The 15,238-nt window shown below is 43.9% G+C and overlaps 1 protein-coding gene across 1 annotated transcript in view; it reads right to left on the reverse strand.

Moving 5' to 3' along the window:
- Positions 1 to 15,238, reverse strand: part of LOC121532247 (inositol 1,4,5-trisphosphate receptor type 2-like) — a 149,846-nt gene that overhangs the window by 24,780 nt on the left and 109,828 nt on the right. The window contains exons 46-52 of the mRNA XM_041838078.1: positions 14,049 to 14,174; positions 13,375 to 13,567; positions 13,150 to 13,275; positions 11,007 to 11,182; positions 10,705 to 10,869; positions 10,071 to 10,248; positions 489 to 578 (exon numbers count right to left, since the gene is read on the reverse strand). Coding sequence (XP_041694012.1) covers positions 489 to 578; positions 10,071 to 10,248; positions 10,705 to 10,869; positions 11,007 to 11,182; positions 13,150 to 13,275; positions 13,375 to 13,567; positions 14,049 to 14,174 — 1,054 coding nt within the window. The remainder of the gene's footprint in view (positions 1 to 488; positions 579 to 10,070; positions 10,249 to 10,704; positions 10,870 to 11,006; positions 11,183 to 13,149; positions 13,276 to 13,374; positions 13,568 to 14,048; positions 14,175 to 15,238) is intronic.

Here is a 15,238-nt window from a genome sequence, read left to right on the forward strand (position 1 = left end):
GAGTAAGTGTGTCCAAACTTTTGACTGGTACTGTATATTTTGCATGTTTTTGGACAGAGAGCGATAGAGGTGAAAAGTAGGAGAGAAAGTGCTGAAAGAGCAGTGGGCCGGATTCCAACCCATGTTGGCAACGGTCCTTAGTACATGTGCTCCCGAGGCAGCGGCTATAGACCGCTAGACCTGCCAAGACCTAGACCTGCCCAGACCTAGACCTGCCCAGACCTAGACCTGCCCAGACCTAGACCTGCCCAGACCTAGACCTGCCCAGACCTAGACCTGCCCAGACCTAGACCTGCCCAGACCTAGACCTGCCCAGGCTACACACACAGCTTCTTTAGTTGGCTAAAAGTAAATGACATGGAGAGTTCCAAAGCCTCTGCAGCATTGTCACTTTTACACAGAGGAAAATGTTAATGAGACAAGGGGAGAATACCATTTAAGTGGGTCATTTTAGAGACTTGTGGCTTAGTTTGGTGATAATAACTTACTGGTGACAGACGTGGGTATGGAGTCCGGGCAGCCGTCTTTCAAACACTTGTCGGAGGGAGCTCGGCCATCTTTTAGTGTTTCCAGTTTCCCTAAAAGCAGGAAAATAAGCAAGTTCAACTGAATGATGACACAAAAAAAAGAATAGGACTGTATACAGAAATTATTTTGCACAGGTTACTAGAGAAAATACGCTTAAAGGTTCTCATCAACATTTCATCATCTATAAACTTTATTAAAAGGTCGCACCCAAACAGGGAGTGGACATTCCCCTTTTGTCATGGAGGATAGACCTGTTGTCTATTCATAACCAGCCAACATCAATCACATTAGCTGTAGTTGCGTATCCAGAGCATAACAGCAGATGCAGGCTGGTGGCTGTGTGTGTTTGGTAATACTAATGACATTTCAACAGGCTCTTCATATCCTTCTCAACAGTGCTTGACCGTGATAATGAGAGAGACAGGCAGAGAGAGGAGGCCCACGCCTGGGCTGGAGAGTCACGACCAGGGACCATTGAGACCATAACAGGGAGTAGGGAAGCTGGGGAGCTATGGCAGGGTGCTCCCCTCTCCTCTCCACTACTAAAATATAACGTTGTCACAACATTGCAAATAAGTTGTGAGAAGGTTGGTTATGACATTGACCACGTTTACATGCACACAGTATTCGGGATAGTAGCTCATATCCCGCTTAAGGTCTTATTCGTGATAAGCTGCTTACATGCACCTTTGATATCCCGCTCACGTGTATCCCTGTATCTATGAATAAACAGAATCTTCCTAATTGAAGTTCATATGGCTTAACTGGAATAGTAACTGAAATCTAGACACTGACTGTAGGCGAATAACCTCTCACATGTAGCCTAATATAATATTAACTCCTGCAGAATTATGCATTTCTTGCAGTAAAATGATACAACAAATGTTAATTTTGTCCTGGGAACAGGAGTGGAGAAATCTGATTTATTTCTTTGAAAATCTCTTGAGAAAATGTGAATGCACGTGTACAGTGTTATCTTTGAGACTGTTACGCAAGCAGACAGTATTTCAACCACATACAGTGCATTTGGAAGGTATTCAGACCCCTTGACTTTTTCCACATCGTTACATTACAGCCTTATTCTAAAATTGATTTGCTCATCAATCTACACACAATACCCCATAATGACAAAGTAAAAACAGGTTTGTAGAAATGTTGGCACATTTATAAAACTACAAAAACAGAAATACCTTATTTACATAAGTATTCAGACCCTTTGCTATGAGACTCAAAATTGAGCTCAGGTGCATCCTGTTTCCATTGATCATCCTTGAGATGTTTCTACAACTTGATTGGAGTCCACCTGTGGTAAATTCAATTGATTGGACATGACTTGGAAAGGCACACACCTGTCTATATAAGGTCCCACAGTTGACAGTGCATGTCAGAGCAAAAACCAAGCCATGAGGTCGAAGGAATTGTCCGTAGAGCTCCGAGAAAGGATTGTGTCGAGACACAGCTCTGGGGAAGGGTACCAAAAAAGGTCTGCAGCATTGAAGGTCCCCAAGAACACGATGGCCTCCATCATTCTTAAATGGAAGAAGTTTGGAACCACCAAGACTCTTCCTAGAGCTGGCCGCCCAGCCAAACTGAGCAATCGGGGGAGAAGGGCCTTGGTCAGGGAGGTGACCAAGAACCCGATGGTCACTCTGACAGAGCTCCAGAGTTCCTCTGTGGAGATGGGAGAATCTTCCAGAAGGAAAAACATCTCTGCAGCCCTCCACCAATCAGGCCTTTATGGTAGAGTGGCCAGACGGAAGTCTGGAGTTTGCCAAAAGGCACCTAAAGACTCTCAGACCATGAGAAATAAGATTCTCTGGTCTGATGAAACCAAGATTGAACTCTTTGGCCTGAATGCCAAGCGTCAGGTTTTTCAGCGGCAGGGACTGGGAGACTAGTCAGGATTGAGGGAAAGATGAAAGGAGCAAAGTACAGAGAGATCCTTGATGAAAACCTGCTCCAGACCGCTCAGGACCTCAGACTGGGGTGAAGGTTCAGCTTCCAACAGGACAACGACCCTAAGCACATAGCCAAGACAACACAGGAGTGGCTTCGGGACAAGTCTCTGAATGTCCTTGAGTGGCCCAGCCAGAGCCGGACATGAACCCAATCAAACATCTCTGGAGAGACCTGAAAATAGCTGTGCAGCGACGCTCCCCATCCAACCTGACAGAGCTTGAGAGGATCTGCAGAGAAGAATGGGAGAAACTCCCCAAATACAGGTGTGCCAAGCTTGTAGCGTCAAGAAGACTTGAGGCTGTAATCGCTGCCAAAGGTGCTTCAACAAAGAGTAAAGGGTCTGAATACTTAAGTCAATGTAATATTTCAGTTATTTATTTTGTATACATTTGCTAAAATTTCTAAAAACAATTTTTTTCTTTTTCATTATGGGGTATTGTGTGTAGATTGACAAGGGGAAAAAACAATTTAATCAATTTTAGAATAAGGCAGTAACGTAACAAAATGTGGAAAAAGTCAAGGGGTCTGAATACTTTCCAAATGTACTGTATAATATGCACCCAAGACCAACTGAAGTCTAATCAGAAACGTGTTTCACCATTTTCTCAGCTTTTCATTTCCGTAAAACCGGTCAAACTGTTGGTATTTGGACATTTTGCACAGGAACAATCTGTCCACTGTTTTGAAGTTATTGCGTTTTCTCCCCGGTCCCTAAACGAAACAGACAACTTTCCTGTTGTTAACTAGATAACTAATGCATTCATTCTATCAATGTAAGACATTATTTTGGTGAACACTAGCGTATTTAGTCTTCCAGGGCAACAAGTTATGACAGAAGAGAAGCTGCATGTATCTAACTATAGTTGACAAACAAATGGCCTACCAAATGTTGGAAATTATAAGCAGAAATGTATCTAAATTAGGGGTGAAAGTAGCCTGAGCCAGTAGGCTATATGGTCCAGTACGGAGTATCAGCAAAATACATTATTATGGAATTATTATGGTGGATCGAACTGCGCAGGTAGCCTACTTTTTGAAGTGATGTTTGACAATCAGATGAAAACATCACACAACACCCATGATATGCGTGAAACTGACCGCAAAAAACAACAGTAAACGGGATAAGATGTTCACATGCCACAGTATCCAATCGAAGATCAGAATATCCCAGGCATCTTATCCGGGTTTCTCATAACCGGGACACAAGCTTTTTCGGGTTATTGTAAAATGGGATATGATGTTTATATGCATCAACTCAAAAACAGAATAATTGAGTATCCCGAATAATAACGGGATATTGGTGTGCACGTAAACATGGCCACTTGTGACAACATCTCAATTTGATTGGTCACAAATAGTGACTTGGAGACAACTTTGTGACAACCAATTCGGTCTAGGGTCCATGCCTGGAGCTCGTTTTTTGCGTAAGAGATTTTAGTTTATACCCATCTCAGTCCTGTTGACTGTCTTTTAGCTAGGTCTTTTTCATTTATCGAAATGTGCACTAAGAATTGCAGTGCCCTCAGACAGCTCAGCCCACAGACAGAGACACACACATTCACCCACCCCCCAGCCCAGCCGGTTACATAAGAGAGTGCTGCGCTGCACAGCCACTGCTCCAGATTATGCAACAGGTGCACATGTGCTGGCAGGTTCTCTCCCTCTGACCGCCCGAGCGCTGCGCAAGAGCACGTACACACGCCCACACTCTCGCATGCATGCACACATGCTCTGGAAAGCTCTCACACACATAGCCAAATGGGGAAGTGAGCAATGGCATAGGCTATTCATTCTGCATGCAAAGATGTATTGACGTACAGTGCCTTGTGATTGTTGGTCGCACCCATCTACACACAATACCCCATAAGGACTAAGTGAAAACATGTTTTAAGAAATGTGGAAAAAGAACCCAAATGAAGCGTTTGAGTTTAGTGAGTCCGCCAGATCAGAGGCAGTAGCGATGACCAGGGATGTTGTCTTGATAAGTGAGTGAATCTGACAATTTTCCTGTCCTGCTAAGCATTCAAAATGTAACGAGTAACTTTGGGTGTCAAGGAAAATGGATGGAGTAAAAAGTATATGATTTTCTTTAGGAATGTAGTCGAGTAAAAGTAAAACCTGTCAAAAATACAAATAGTAAAGTAAAGTACAGATCTCCCTAAAAACAACTTAAGTAAAAATACTTTAAAGGACTACTTAAGTATTCACACCCCTGAGTCAATACATGTTAGAATCACCTTTGGTATCGATTACAGCTGTGAGTCTTTCTGGGTAAGTCTCTAAGAGCTTTGCACATCTGGATTGCACATTATATACAGTGGGGAGAACAAGTATTTGATACACTGCCGATTTTGCAGGTTTTCCTACTTACAAAGCATATAGAGGTCTGTAATTTGTATCATAGGTACACTTCAACTGTGAGAGACGGAATCTAAAACAAAAATCCAGAAAATCACATTGTATGATTTTTAAGTAATTAATTTGCATTTTATTGCATGACATAAGTATTTGATCACCTACCAACCAGTAAGAATTCCGGCTCTCACAGACCTGTTCGTTTTTCTTTAAGAAGCCCTCCTGTTCTCCACTCATTACCTGTATTAACTGCACCTGTTTGAACTCGTTACCTTTATAAAAGACACCTGTCCACACACACAATCAAACAGACTCCAACCTCTTCACAATGGCCAAGACCAGAGAGCTGTGTAAGGACATCAGGGATAAAATTGTAGACCTGCACAAGGCTGGGATGGGCTACAGGACAATAGGCAAGCAGCTTGGTGAGAAGGCAACAACTGTTGGCGCAATTATTAGAAAATGGAAGAAGTTCAAGATGACGGTCAATCACCCTCGGTCTGGGGCTCCATGCAAGATCTCACCTCGTGGGGCATCAATGATCATGAGGAAGGTGAAGGATCAGCCCAGAACTACACGGCAGGACCTGGTCAATGACCTGAAGAGAGCTGGGACCACAGTCTCAAAGAAAACCATTAGTAACACACTACGCCTTCATGGATTAAAATCCTGCAGCGCACGCAAGGTCCCCCTGCTCAAGCCAGCGCATGTCCAGGCCCATCTGAAGTTTGCCAATGACCATCTGGATGATCCAGAGGAGGAATGGGAGAAGGTCATGTGGTCTGATGAGACAAAAATAGAGCTTTTTCGTCTAAACTCCACTCGCCATGTTTGGAGGAAGAAGAAGGATGAGTACAACCCCAAGAACACCATCCCAACCGTGAAGCATGGAGGTGGAAACATCATTCTTTGGGGATGCTTTTCTGCAAAAGGGACAGGACGACTGCACCGTATTGAGGGGACGATGGATGGGGCCATGTATCGTGAGATCTTGGCCAACAACCTCCTTCCCTCAGTAAGAGCATTGAAGATGGGTCGTGGCTGGGTCTTCCAGCATGACAACGACCTGAAACACACAGCCAGGGCAACTAAGTGGCCTCCTGAGTGGCGCAGTGGTCTAAGGCACTGCATCGCAGTGTTAACTGTGCCACTAGAGATCCTGGTTCGAATCCAGGCTCTGTCGCAGCCGGCCGCGACCGGGAGACTCATGGGCGGCGCACAATTGGCCCAGCGTCGTCCAGGGTAGGGGAGGGAATGGCCGGCAGGGATGTAGCTCAGTTGATAGAGAATGGCGTTTGCAACGCCAGGGTTGTGGGTTCAATTCCCACGGGGGGCCAGTATAAAAAAAAAAAATGTATTCACTAACTGTAAGTCGCTCTGGATAAGAGCGTCTGCTAAATGACTAAAATGTAAAAATGTAAATGTAAACTAAGGAGTGGCTCCGTAAGAAGCATCTCAAGGTCCTGGAGTGGCCTAGCCAGTCTTCAGACCTGAACCCAATAGAAAATCTTTGGAGGGAGCTGAAAGTCCGTATTGTCCAGCGACAGCCCCGAAACCTGAAGGATCTGGAGAAGGTCTGTATGGAGGATTGGGCCAAAATCCCTGCTGCAGTGTGTGCAAACCTAGTCAAGACCTACAGGAAACATATGATCTCTGTAATTGCAAACAAAGGTTTTTGTACCAAATATTAAGTTCTGCTTTTCTGATGTATCAAATACTTATGTCATGCAATAAAATGCAAATTAATTACTTAAAAATCATACAATGTGATTTTCTGGATTTTTGTTTTAGATTCCATCTCTCACAGTTGAAGTGTACCTATGATAAAAATTACAGACCTCTACATGCTTTGTAAGTAGGGAAACCTGCAAAATCGGCGGTGTATCAAATACTTGTTCTCCCCACTGTATATGTTTTATTCTTCAAGCTCTGTCAAGTTGGTTGTTGATCATTGCTAGAAAGACATTTTGAAGTCGCCATAGATTTATACGCCGATTTAAGTCTAAACTGTAACTAGGCCACTCAGGAACATTCAATGCCATCTTGGTAAGCAGCTCTAGTGTATATTTGGCCTTGTGTTTTAGGTTATTGTCCTGCTGAAAGGTGAATTCATCTCCCAGTGTCTGTTGGAAAGAAGATTGAACCAGGTTTTCCTTTAGGATTTTGCATGTGCTTAGCTCTATTTGGTTTATTTTTATCCTAAAAAACTCCATTGCCAATGATAAGCATACCCATATAACATGACGCTGCCACCATGCTTGAAAATATGAAGAGTGGTATTCAGTGATGTGTTGGATTTGCCCCAAACATAACGATTTGTATTCAGGACATAAAGTTAATTTCTTGGCACATTTTTTGCAGTTTTACTTTCGTGCCATATTGCATGTTTTGGAATATCTGTATTCTGTACAGGGCTTCCTTCTTTTCACTCTGTCATTTAGGTTAGTATTGTGGAGTAACTACAATGTTGTTGATCCATCTTCAGTTTTTTCCTATCACAGCCATTAAACTCTGTAACCGTTTTAAAAGGGTGGCAGGTAGCTTAGTGGGTAAGAGGGTTGTGCCAGTAACTGAAAGGTCGCTGGTTCTAATCCCCGAGCCGACTAGGTGAAAAATCTGTCGATGTGCCCTTAAGCAAGGCACTTAACCCTAATTGCTCCTGTAAGTCGCTCTGGATAAGAGCGTCAGCTAAATGACTAAAATGTAAATGTTAAAGTCACCATTGGCCTCATGGTGAAATCCCTGAGCGGTTTCCTTCCTCTCTGGCAACTGAGTTAGGAAGGACACCTATATATTTTTAGTGACTGGGTGTGATGACATAGTGTAATTAATAACTTCACCATGCTCAAAGGGATATTCAATGTCTGCTTTTTTTTTTAGCCTTTTTTAGCCTCGAAACCTTAATGACTTGGAGAAGTTCTGCAAAGAGGAGTGGAACAAAATCCCTCCTGAGATGTGTGCAAACCTGGTGGCCAACTACAAGATACGTCTGACCTCTGTGATTGCCAACAAGGGTTTTGCCACCAAGTACTAAGTCTGTCTCTCAATGTTCAAATAAACCTACCATTAAATTTATAGACTGATCATGTCTTTGTCAGTGGGCAAATGTACAAAATCAGCAGGGGATCAAACACTTTTTTCCCTCACTGTATGTAAACCACAGAGAAAGAGGCGAAGCGAGAGGTTTCACTCTCGCTAAAATCTGTCCAAAATAAGCCTAATGTGTTTCTATGCGCTTATTTTCAACCTAAGCTTGTTGCCTGCCTTCCCACCTTTGGGACAACGACTCCCATTGTTAGGGTGGAGACATGAGCATCTCGTCATTATATACAGATCTCTGGCGTAAATGGGAAGGTGCACAGCACAGAAGGAGCGAACGAGACCAAAAAGACAACATGAGAACAAGCAGACATAAACACTCATAAAAACGAAAAATAAAAATAACCTAGATTCTGTGATTCAGGCATTTGGAATATCGCGCAAAAAAATATATTTGAATAAATTGAATTCATTCGATATATCGCCCAGCCCTACTACCCAGTGGGCAAAATGGATTGCACTGACGTCATTATTAGTTTGTGGTCAGGTTGTATACTGGCTGTATGAGGAAGTTCTCATGATCGAGGGACATAGAATTGGCCAGTCAGCCAGTCAGGTGTGGGTATTGACGGGGGACGGTTAGGTGTGGGTGGGTGGCAGGCCTAATGGGGAGACTATGTGGCCACAGTCCAGTGTAAGAGGTGTTCGGGGAAAACATCAGAGATCATGGACCTTCCACTGAGCAGTGACAATATCAGCGATCAGCAGGACAGGCTGAGGTGGGTGGGGTAGTGCGGGGGAGCACGGGGACGACAGAGCTGAGTAAACGGTCAGAGACCTAGGGTAATATAGGGGTTGAGGAACATTGGGTACCGGTACTAATTGAACTAGGGGTTAAAGTGCAGAGACCTAGGGTAAGGTATACAGTCGTGGTCAAAAGTTTTGAGAATTACACAAATACTAATTTTCACAAAGTCTGCTGCCTCAGTTTTGATGATGGCAATTTGCATATACTCCAGAATGTCATGAAGAGTGATCAGATGAATTGCAATTAATTTGCAATGTCCCTCTTTGCCATGAATATGAACTTAATCCCCCCAAAACATATCCACTGCATTTCAGCCCTGCCAAAAATGGACCAGCTGCCATCATGTCAGTGATTCTCTCGTTAACACAGGTGAGAGTGTTGACGAGGACAAGGCTGGAGATCACTCTGTCATGTTGATTGAGTTAGAATAACAGACTGGAAGCTTTAAAAGGAGGGTGGTGCTTGAAATCATTGTTCTTCCTCTGTTAACCATGGTTACCTGCAAGGAAACATGTGCCGTCATCATTGCTTTGCACAAAAAGGGCTTCACAGGCAAGGATATTGCTGCTAGTGTAACCAGTGTGAAATGGCTAGCTAGTTAGCGGTCCGCACTAGTAGCGTTTCAATCGGTGACGTCACTCGAGCTGAGCCGCGGCTTTTGTGGAGCGACGGGTAACGGTGCTTCGAGGGTGACTGTTGTCGATGTGTGCAGAGGGTCCCTGGTTCAAGCCCAGGTAGGGGCGAGGAGAGGGACGGAAGCAACACTGTTACACTAGTAAGATTGCACCTAAATCAACCATTTATCGGAACTTCAAGGAGAGAGGTTCAATTGTTGTGAAGAAGGCATCAGGGCGCCCAAGAAAGTCCAGCAAGCGCCAGGACCGTCTCCTAAAGTTGATTCAGCTGCGGGATCGGGGCACCACCAGTGCAGAGCTTGCTCAAGAATGGCAGCAGGCAGGTGTGAGTGCATCTGCACGCACAGTGAGGCGAAGACTTTGTAGGATGGCCTGGTGTCAAGAAGGGCAGCAAAGAAGCCACAAAATTTGGACAAACTCCAAGCATTGATTATGCAAGAATGGGCTGCCATCAGTCAGGATGTGGCCCAGAAGTTAATTGACAGCATGCCAGGGCGGATTGCAGAGGTCTTGAAAAAGAAGTAATTGTCAATAAAAGCCTTTGACACTTATGGAATGCTTGTAATTATACTTCAATATACCATAGTAACATCTGACAAAAATATCTCATAACACTGAAGCAGCGAACTTTGTGAAGACCAATACTTGTGTCATTCTCAAAACTTTTGACCACGACTGTAGAGGCCAAGGAAGTGAGGTGGGGGTGGCTGTGGGCTGAAGACGAGGGGGCGTCTATGGGTACTGACCTGGCAGACGTTGCACGTCCATGAGGAAGTCGTCCTTGAGGAAGAGGAAGCCCACGATGGAGAAGAGGTAGACCAGAATGAGGGCCAGCACAGCCGTGAGGACGATGGAGCGCCCATTACGTGTCACGCTCTTGATCACGTTCAGCAGGGTCTCCTCGCGGTTCAGCAGGTCAAAAAGCTGGGGGGGACAGACACACAGTCAGACAGATGCAGACACAGGCACACACATGGACACACACAGACACACACAGCTTTAGGAGAGCTGTAAAGGAACCAGACATCACATAACTACCAAGCTGCAATAGCAAAAGTAGGAGAGGATGTGGCTTTCTGCAACTGCAGCTGTGTCTTAAAAACCTGGTTCAAGTGGAGGAACAAGGAGACCATGAATCTAAATGATGGAACCACACTATAACCACCTGCCCGCATCACATGGCACCAAGAAAGATCCAGACTTAATCAAGGTCACTGTCAAACGTCCATTTTATGTTTTACGAATAATAACCAAGTACTTTCAAGTTCAATGAATCCAGTTCATTGAATTGAATTGATTTTTTAAATGATAAATGAGTAACAATAATATAAAGTTATTGTATTTTTTAAGTGAAATGCTGCAGAGATTGTTACCACTAACCAGGAAGCTGTAGAAGAACTCGTGGACGAAGAGGCCCAGCATACAGACGATAACATAGCCCACGTGGTAGAGGAAGGGCATGTCCATGACCACCGCCTTGTAGCCCCGCGTGAACGTCCCCTGGTTGCCCACGAAGCTCACCAGGAACACCATCTTATTTAGGAGCTGGAGAGAGGAGAGGAAAGAGGAGGACTGAAAGATGGCTTCAATAGATGATGATGCTGAGATGACAAAACAGGAGTTGTTAGTATTACACTATACATTTACTTAAAATCATCTTGTCCGGAGTTGACTTTGCTTACATTGGCGGCCCCCAGTAGCAGCAGGGTCGGGCCCAGGCCCAGTGTGTAAATAGAGCGCAGTATGACAGAGACCAGGAAGGGCCGGACACTCCCTGGTTTGGGCAGGATGAAGAGCATGGCGGTGCACACCACCAACGCCACCCACAGCAGGATGGACACAAAGGGGGGCAGGATGCCTGGGGACGGAGTAAACAAACAAAAATCAACAACAACAAATACAGATGAAGACATTCACACTGTTCAGAGAGGTGGCATTTGAAGCATTTGGGTTCATGTATCATGCAACAGAGCCGAGTACTTCATTATAGCCTGGTCCCAGATCTGTTTGTGCTGTCTTGCCAGTTGGGGACAAGGCTATAGCTAAGTGGGAAATACCAACTGTCAAGAACGCACAAACAGATCTGGGACCAGGCTAGCACTTGGCACAACACTCTAGGTTCTCAGCCTCTCGAGAGACAGTCACAATAGGCAACAGTGGAGAACGTCAAACAATGGCCCAAAGGGAAGACTGGTGATATCCAAACCACTGACCTTGTGCATCTCTTAAACACTGTCTCCTTAGCACATTAACCAACATTTACTGTGATTATCACGCACATGGTCACACAGCATTCGCCATACAAGATTGGGACTTTCCTTCCTTGCTTAACTTTTTGCATCGTGATCTACCTAAAGCCTTCAGATTTCTCTATTACTACCATGAAATGAACAGTCATGTTTCCAGCCACAATCCAGGCTTTAGTCTTCACCTAAGAGAAACTGTCTAACTCACTAGTGGATTCCAAAGCCACTTGGGACCATTTGGGAACTACTGTGTCGTGGTTATTAGGCATCAAACAGAAGAAAACAGACCAAAAACAAGTAGGGACTACCTAAACTTATGCAATAAGAAATGCTTGTTTTCGTGTTCCGCTTGAAAACGTTTTTGCTATCATGTGCCCTAAGGGACAGTTTGAAATAAAAATGCACCCCCCTCACCAACGCAAAAAATCTTTTCACTTGACCCTTCTCTTGTACTGTATTTTTTTTGAAACTGTAGCAACCCTGTGTTTATAAAGGTGGATATCGACTTTACCACTTCAGCATGGTTTTGGCGGTTGCACAGTTTGGATGCTGGAATTACAGTGGAGTGGATGAACATGCACACATAGCCTACATGAGACCTTTGAAGTAGTCTAATCAGATTAAAACATTGTAATTAGTTGTGTTTATGCCACACACAAAAGGGAATACATTAAAAAAGTTAAATGACAAATATTTTGCCTATATTGAAGTGTTAGGTTCTAGGTCGAGGAATAGCTGCTCGGATCGGAAAGGAGGCTGAACAAATTTGAAGGTTTCCAGAAAAACTGGGCCTGCTGGGAGCATAGGCCTATGTGACTTGGGAGAATGATGATCGGCAACAGACAGCGCATCAGTATCAGAAGTAAAAATACAGCCAGACTGGCCTGCTACTGTGCCTTTCTGTAACCTGTCGAGAACAGACCCACAGCTGATCCAAATGGAATGAATGGAATCAAACATTCAAATAACAGGGCTTTTGAGACATTATTCAGATGACATTTTCACTGCAGTTTACAGCCTAGAGTAGAATTGTGCTCAATAGTACTCACTAGAATACAATTATGCAATTACTCATTGGATTGTGGTGTTGTAGGATAATTTTATTGACCCTAAAACAAGATCAATAAGGGAGCTTTTTGAGCTGCGTGTCTTCACTGTTATTTCAAGCACAATGACGCACCAAACCTCTCCACTGCCTATCAGCTATTCCTCCATCTTCTGGATTTATATAGAAAATTGGTGCAGATTTGAATTATTTTATGTTTGGTATGATTGCTAGTTAACCTATTGCAGGTCTGAACAAACAATCCAACTACCACTATTGTCACTATGAATTGAGGGCAGGATAGACCGTTGACTGGTAGACTATATTGACCTGTGGTATATTAAGCGTGCGGAAAAGTGTACAAAAACACCTTGATAGGGGAGGCACATGCAAGCAGAAGACATTATATAGTAAAACCTGCAAAATAGCAAATGTAAAATCAGGGAAATATTTTGGACCAGATCCCCTAACCCAGTACATTTCGAACTGTCCCTTATGAATAAGACCCTGCTTTATGCCAGTAGGACATCTCACCTTCATCTCCGTCATCTCCAAAGGGGTAGAAGAGAGCCACGGCCACGTTGACTAGAACGGCCAGGTAGAAAGAGATGCTTCCCCACAGAGAGATGTGCCGAGAGAACCAGAACAGAGCCAGGTTATCTACAGAGACAAGGGACAACTGGTTAATGTCCCTGTATCACAATGTAGCCATTATTTCACCACTAGCATTGTTAATCCGTGTAAAACTTTGTATCTTACTGCGTATCTTCTTCTGCCAGCGCATCTCGTTGTAGAGGTCATCAAACTGCGTGAAGAAGTCGTTGACCTTGCTGCCCTGGTCATCCCTCTCGGTTGTAGTGAACACGCGCATCTTGGACTCCTCTGTCAGGTACTCACAGATGTTGGGCACCGGAAAAACTATCTGCTCCATGGAGCGGTCGTGACGCACAATCTGAGGAAAGAACATGATATGATACCCCTAAGACCAAGAACAAAAGTAGCTGTACTTTCAGGGGTATATCTATAGCATGTTCTAGCATCAATCGGACAAACAGTAGACGTTTAGACCACAGTCACTAAATCATAGACATTACCCCTGGTTATCTACTGACATGTACGCTTGCTAGCATTACATAACCCTTTTGGATTCAGTGCTGATTAAGCCACCAAAGAGTCAGAAAAATATGATACCCCTAAGACCAGGTACAGAAGTAGCTGTACTGTCAGGGGTATATTATCTAATAGCCTGTTATAGCATCAAATAGCAAAAAAAAGAGCAGAAGAGGCCTGTAGCTTTCCAGCGAGCAAAACTGGATGAATTGGTGTCATTACAACCAACAACTGGTTGAAAGAACAGCAATATGATGTAATTTCAACCAGTTTTAGCCACTGGGTTGGGATAATAGGATGAAGACTGTCCGGATGAGGTCTACCTCGATCTGAGCGGTGTGGTTGGCATAGTAACCGAGGGCGGCGTCTCCCTCCGTGTCATCGTTCAGCAGTAGTCCCGCCGCTGGCGGCCTCAAGCTCTGCTGCAGGAACTTGCTGTGTCTGGCCAGCTGGAACACACACAGTACCGACAATCAGTCAACTCAGTACTTTCACTATTACAGCTCTGTCATCGATAATAAAAGGTGGAAGGAGTTTGTTACCCCATCCATTTGATCACCTAATTTGTATGTAACTTCTTAACGTTAACATTTTAGTCATTTAGCAGATGCTGAGGAGGGGGTGCGAGGGGGGGTGCTGTGCGAATATTTAAGATACTATTTGAAGAGGTAGGGTTTCAGATGTTTCCCGAAGATGGGCAGGAGCTGGTTCCACCATTGGGGTGCCAGGACAGAAAAGAGCTTTGACTGGCCTGAGCAGGAGCTGCCATCCACTAGGGCTAAGAGAACAGGTGGCAGAACAGAGTACTCAGGTTGGGGTGTAGGGTTTTAGCATAGTCTGTAATAAGTATATTGAGAGGATATGTATTTATGTATGTGTGTGTGTGTGTGTTAGAGTGAGACATGCACATGAGTGTGCATGCACGTTAGAGTGAGACATGCACATGAGTGTGCATGCACATGCTACTGTGGGAGAGTAACAAAGACAGTCTAATTGTCAAGGACAGACACGAGCTGAAACAGACCAGTGAGAGATCATTGCCATTCAGTGAGGCATTCTGCTATCAATCACCAAACTATCTGCTCAATACCAAGTCTGTTGTTGACAATGTACTACTTTTCCTCTCTATCCAGTGATGAATTTGTCTGCCTGCAAAGCTGTGATCAAGGCAAATGGTGGCTATTTGAAGAATCTCAAATACAAAAATATATACTTCTGTGGTTACTACATAATTCCATATGTGTTATTTCATAGTTTTGATGTCTTCACTATTATTCTACAATGTAGAAAAAAGTAAAAATTAAGAAAAACCCTTGAATGAGTAGGTGTTCTAAAACTTTTGACCGGTATTGTATACAGTGCCTTCGGAAAGTATTCAGACCCCTTGACATTTTCCACATTTTGTTAGGTTACAGCCTTATTCTAAAATAGATTACATTGTTTTTTTCCCCCTCATCAATCTACACACAATACCCCATAATGAAGGTTCTCCCATCTCCACAGAGGAAGTCTA

Source organism: Coregonus clupeaformis, chromosome 19, assembly GCF_020615455.1.
Source record: "Coregonus clupeaformis isolate EN_2021a chromosome 19, ASM2061545v1, whole genome shotgun sequence".
Classification (NCBI taxonomy): Eukaryota; Metazoa; Chordata; class Actinopteri; order Salmoniformes; family Salmonidae; genus Coregonus; species Coregonus clupeaformis.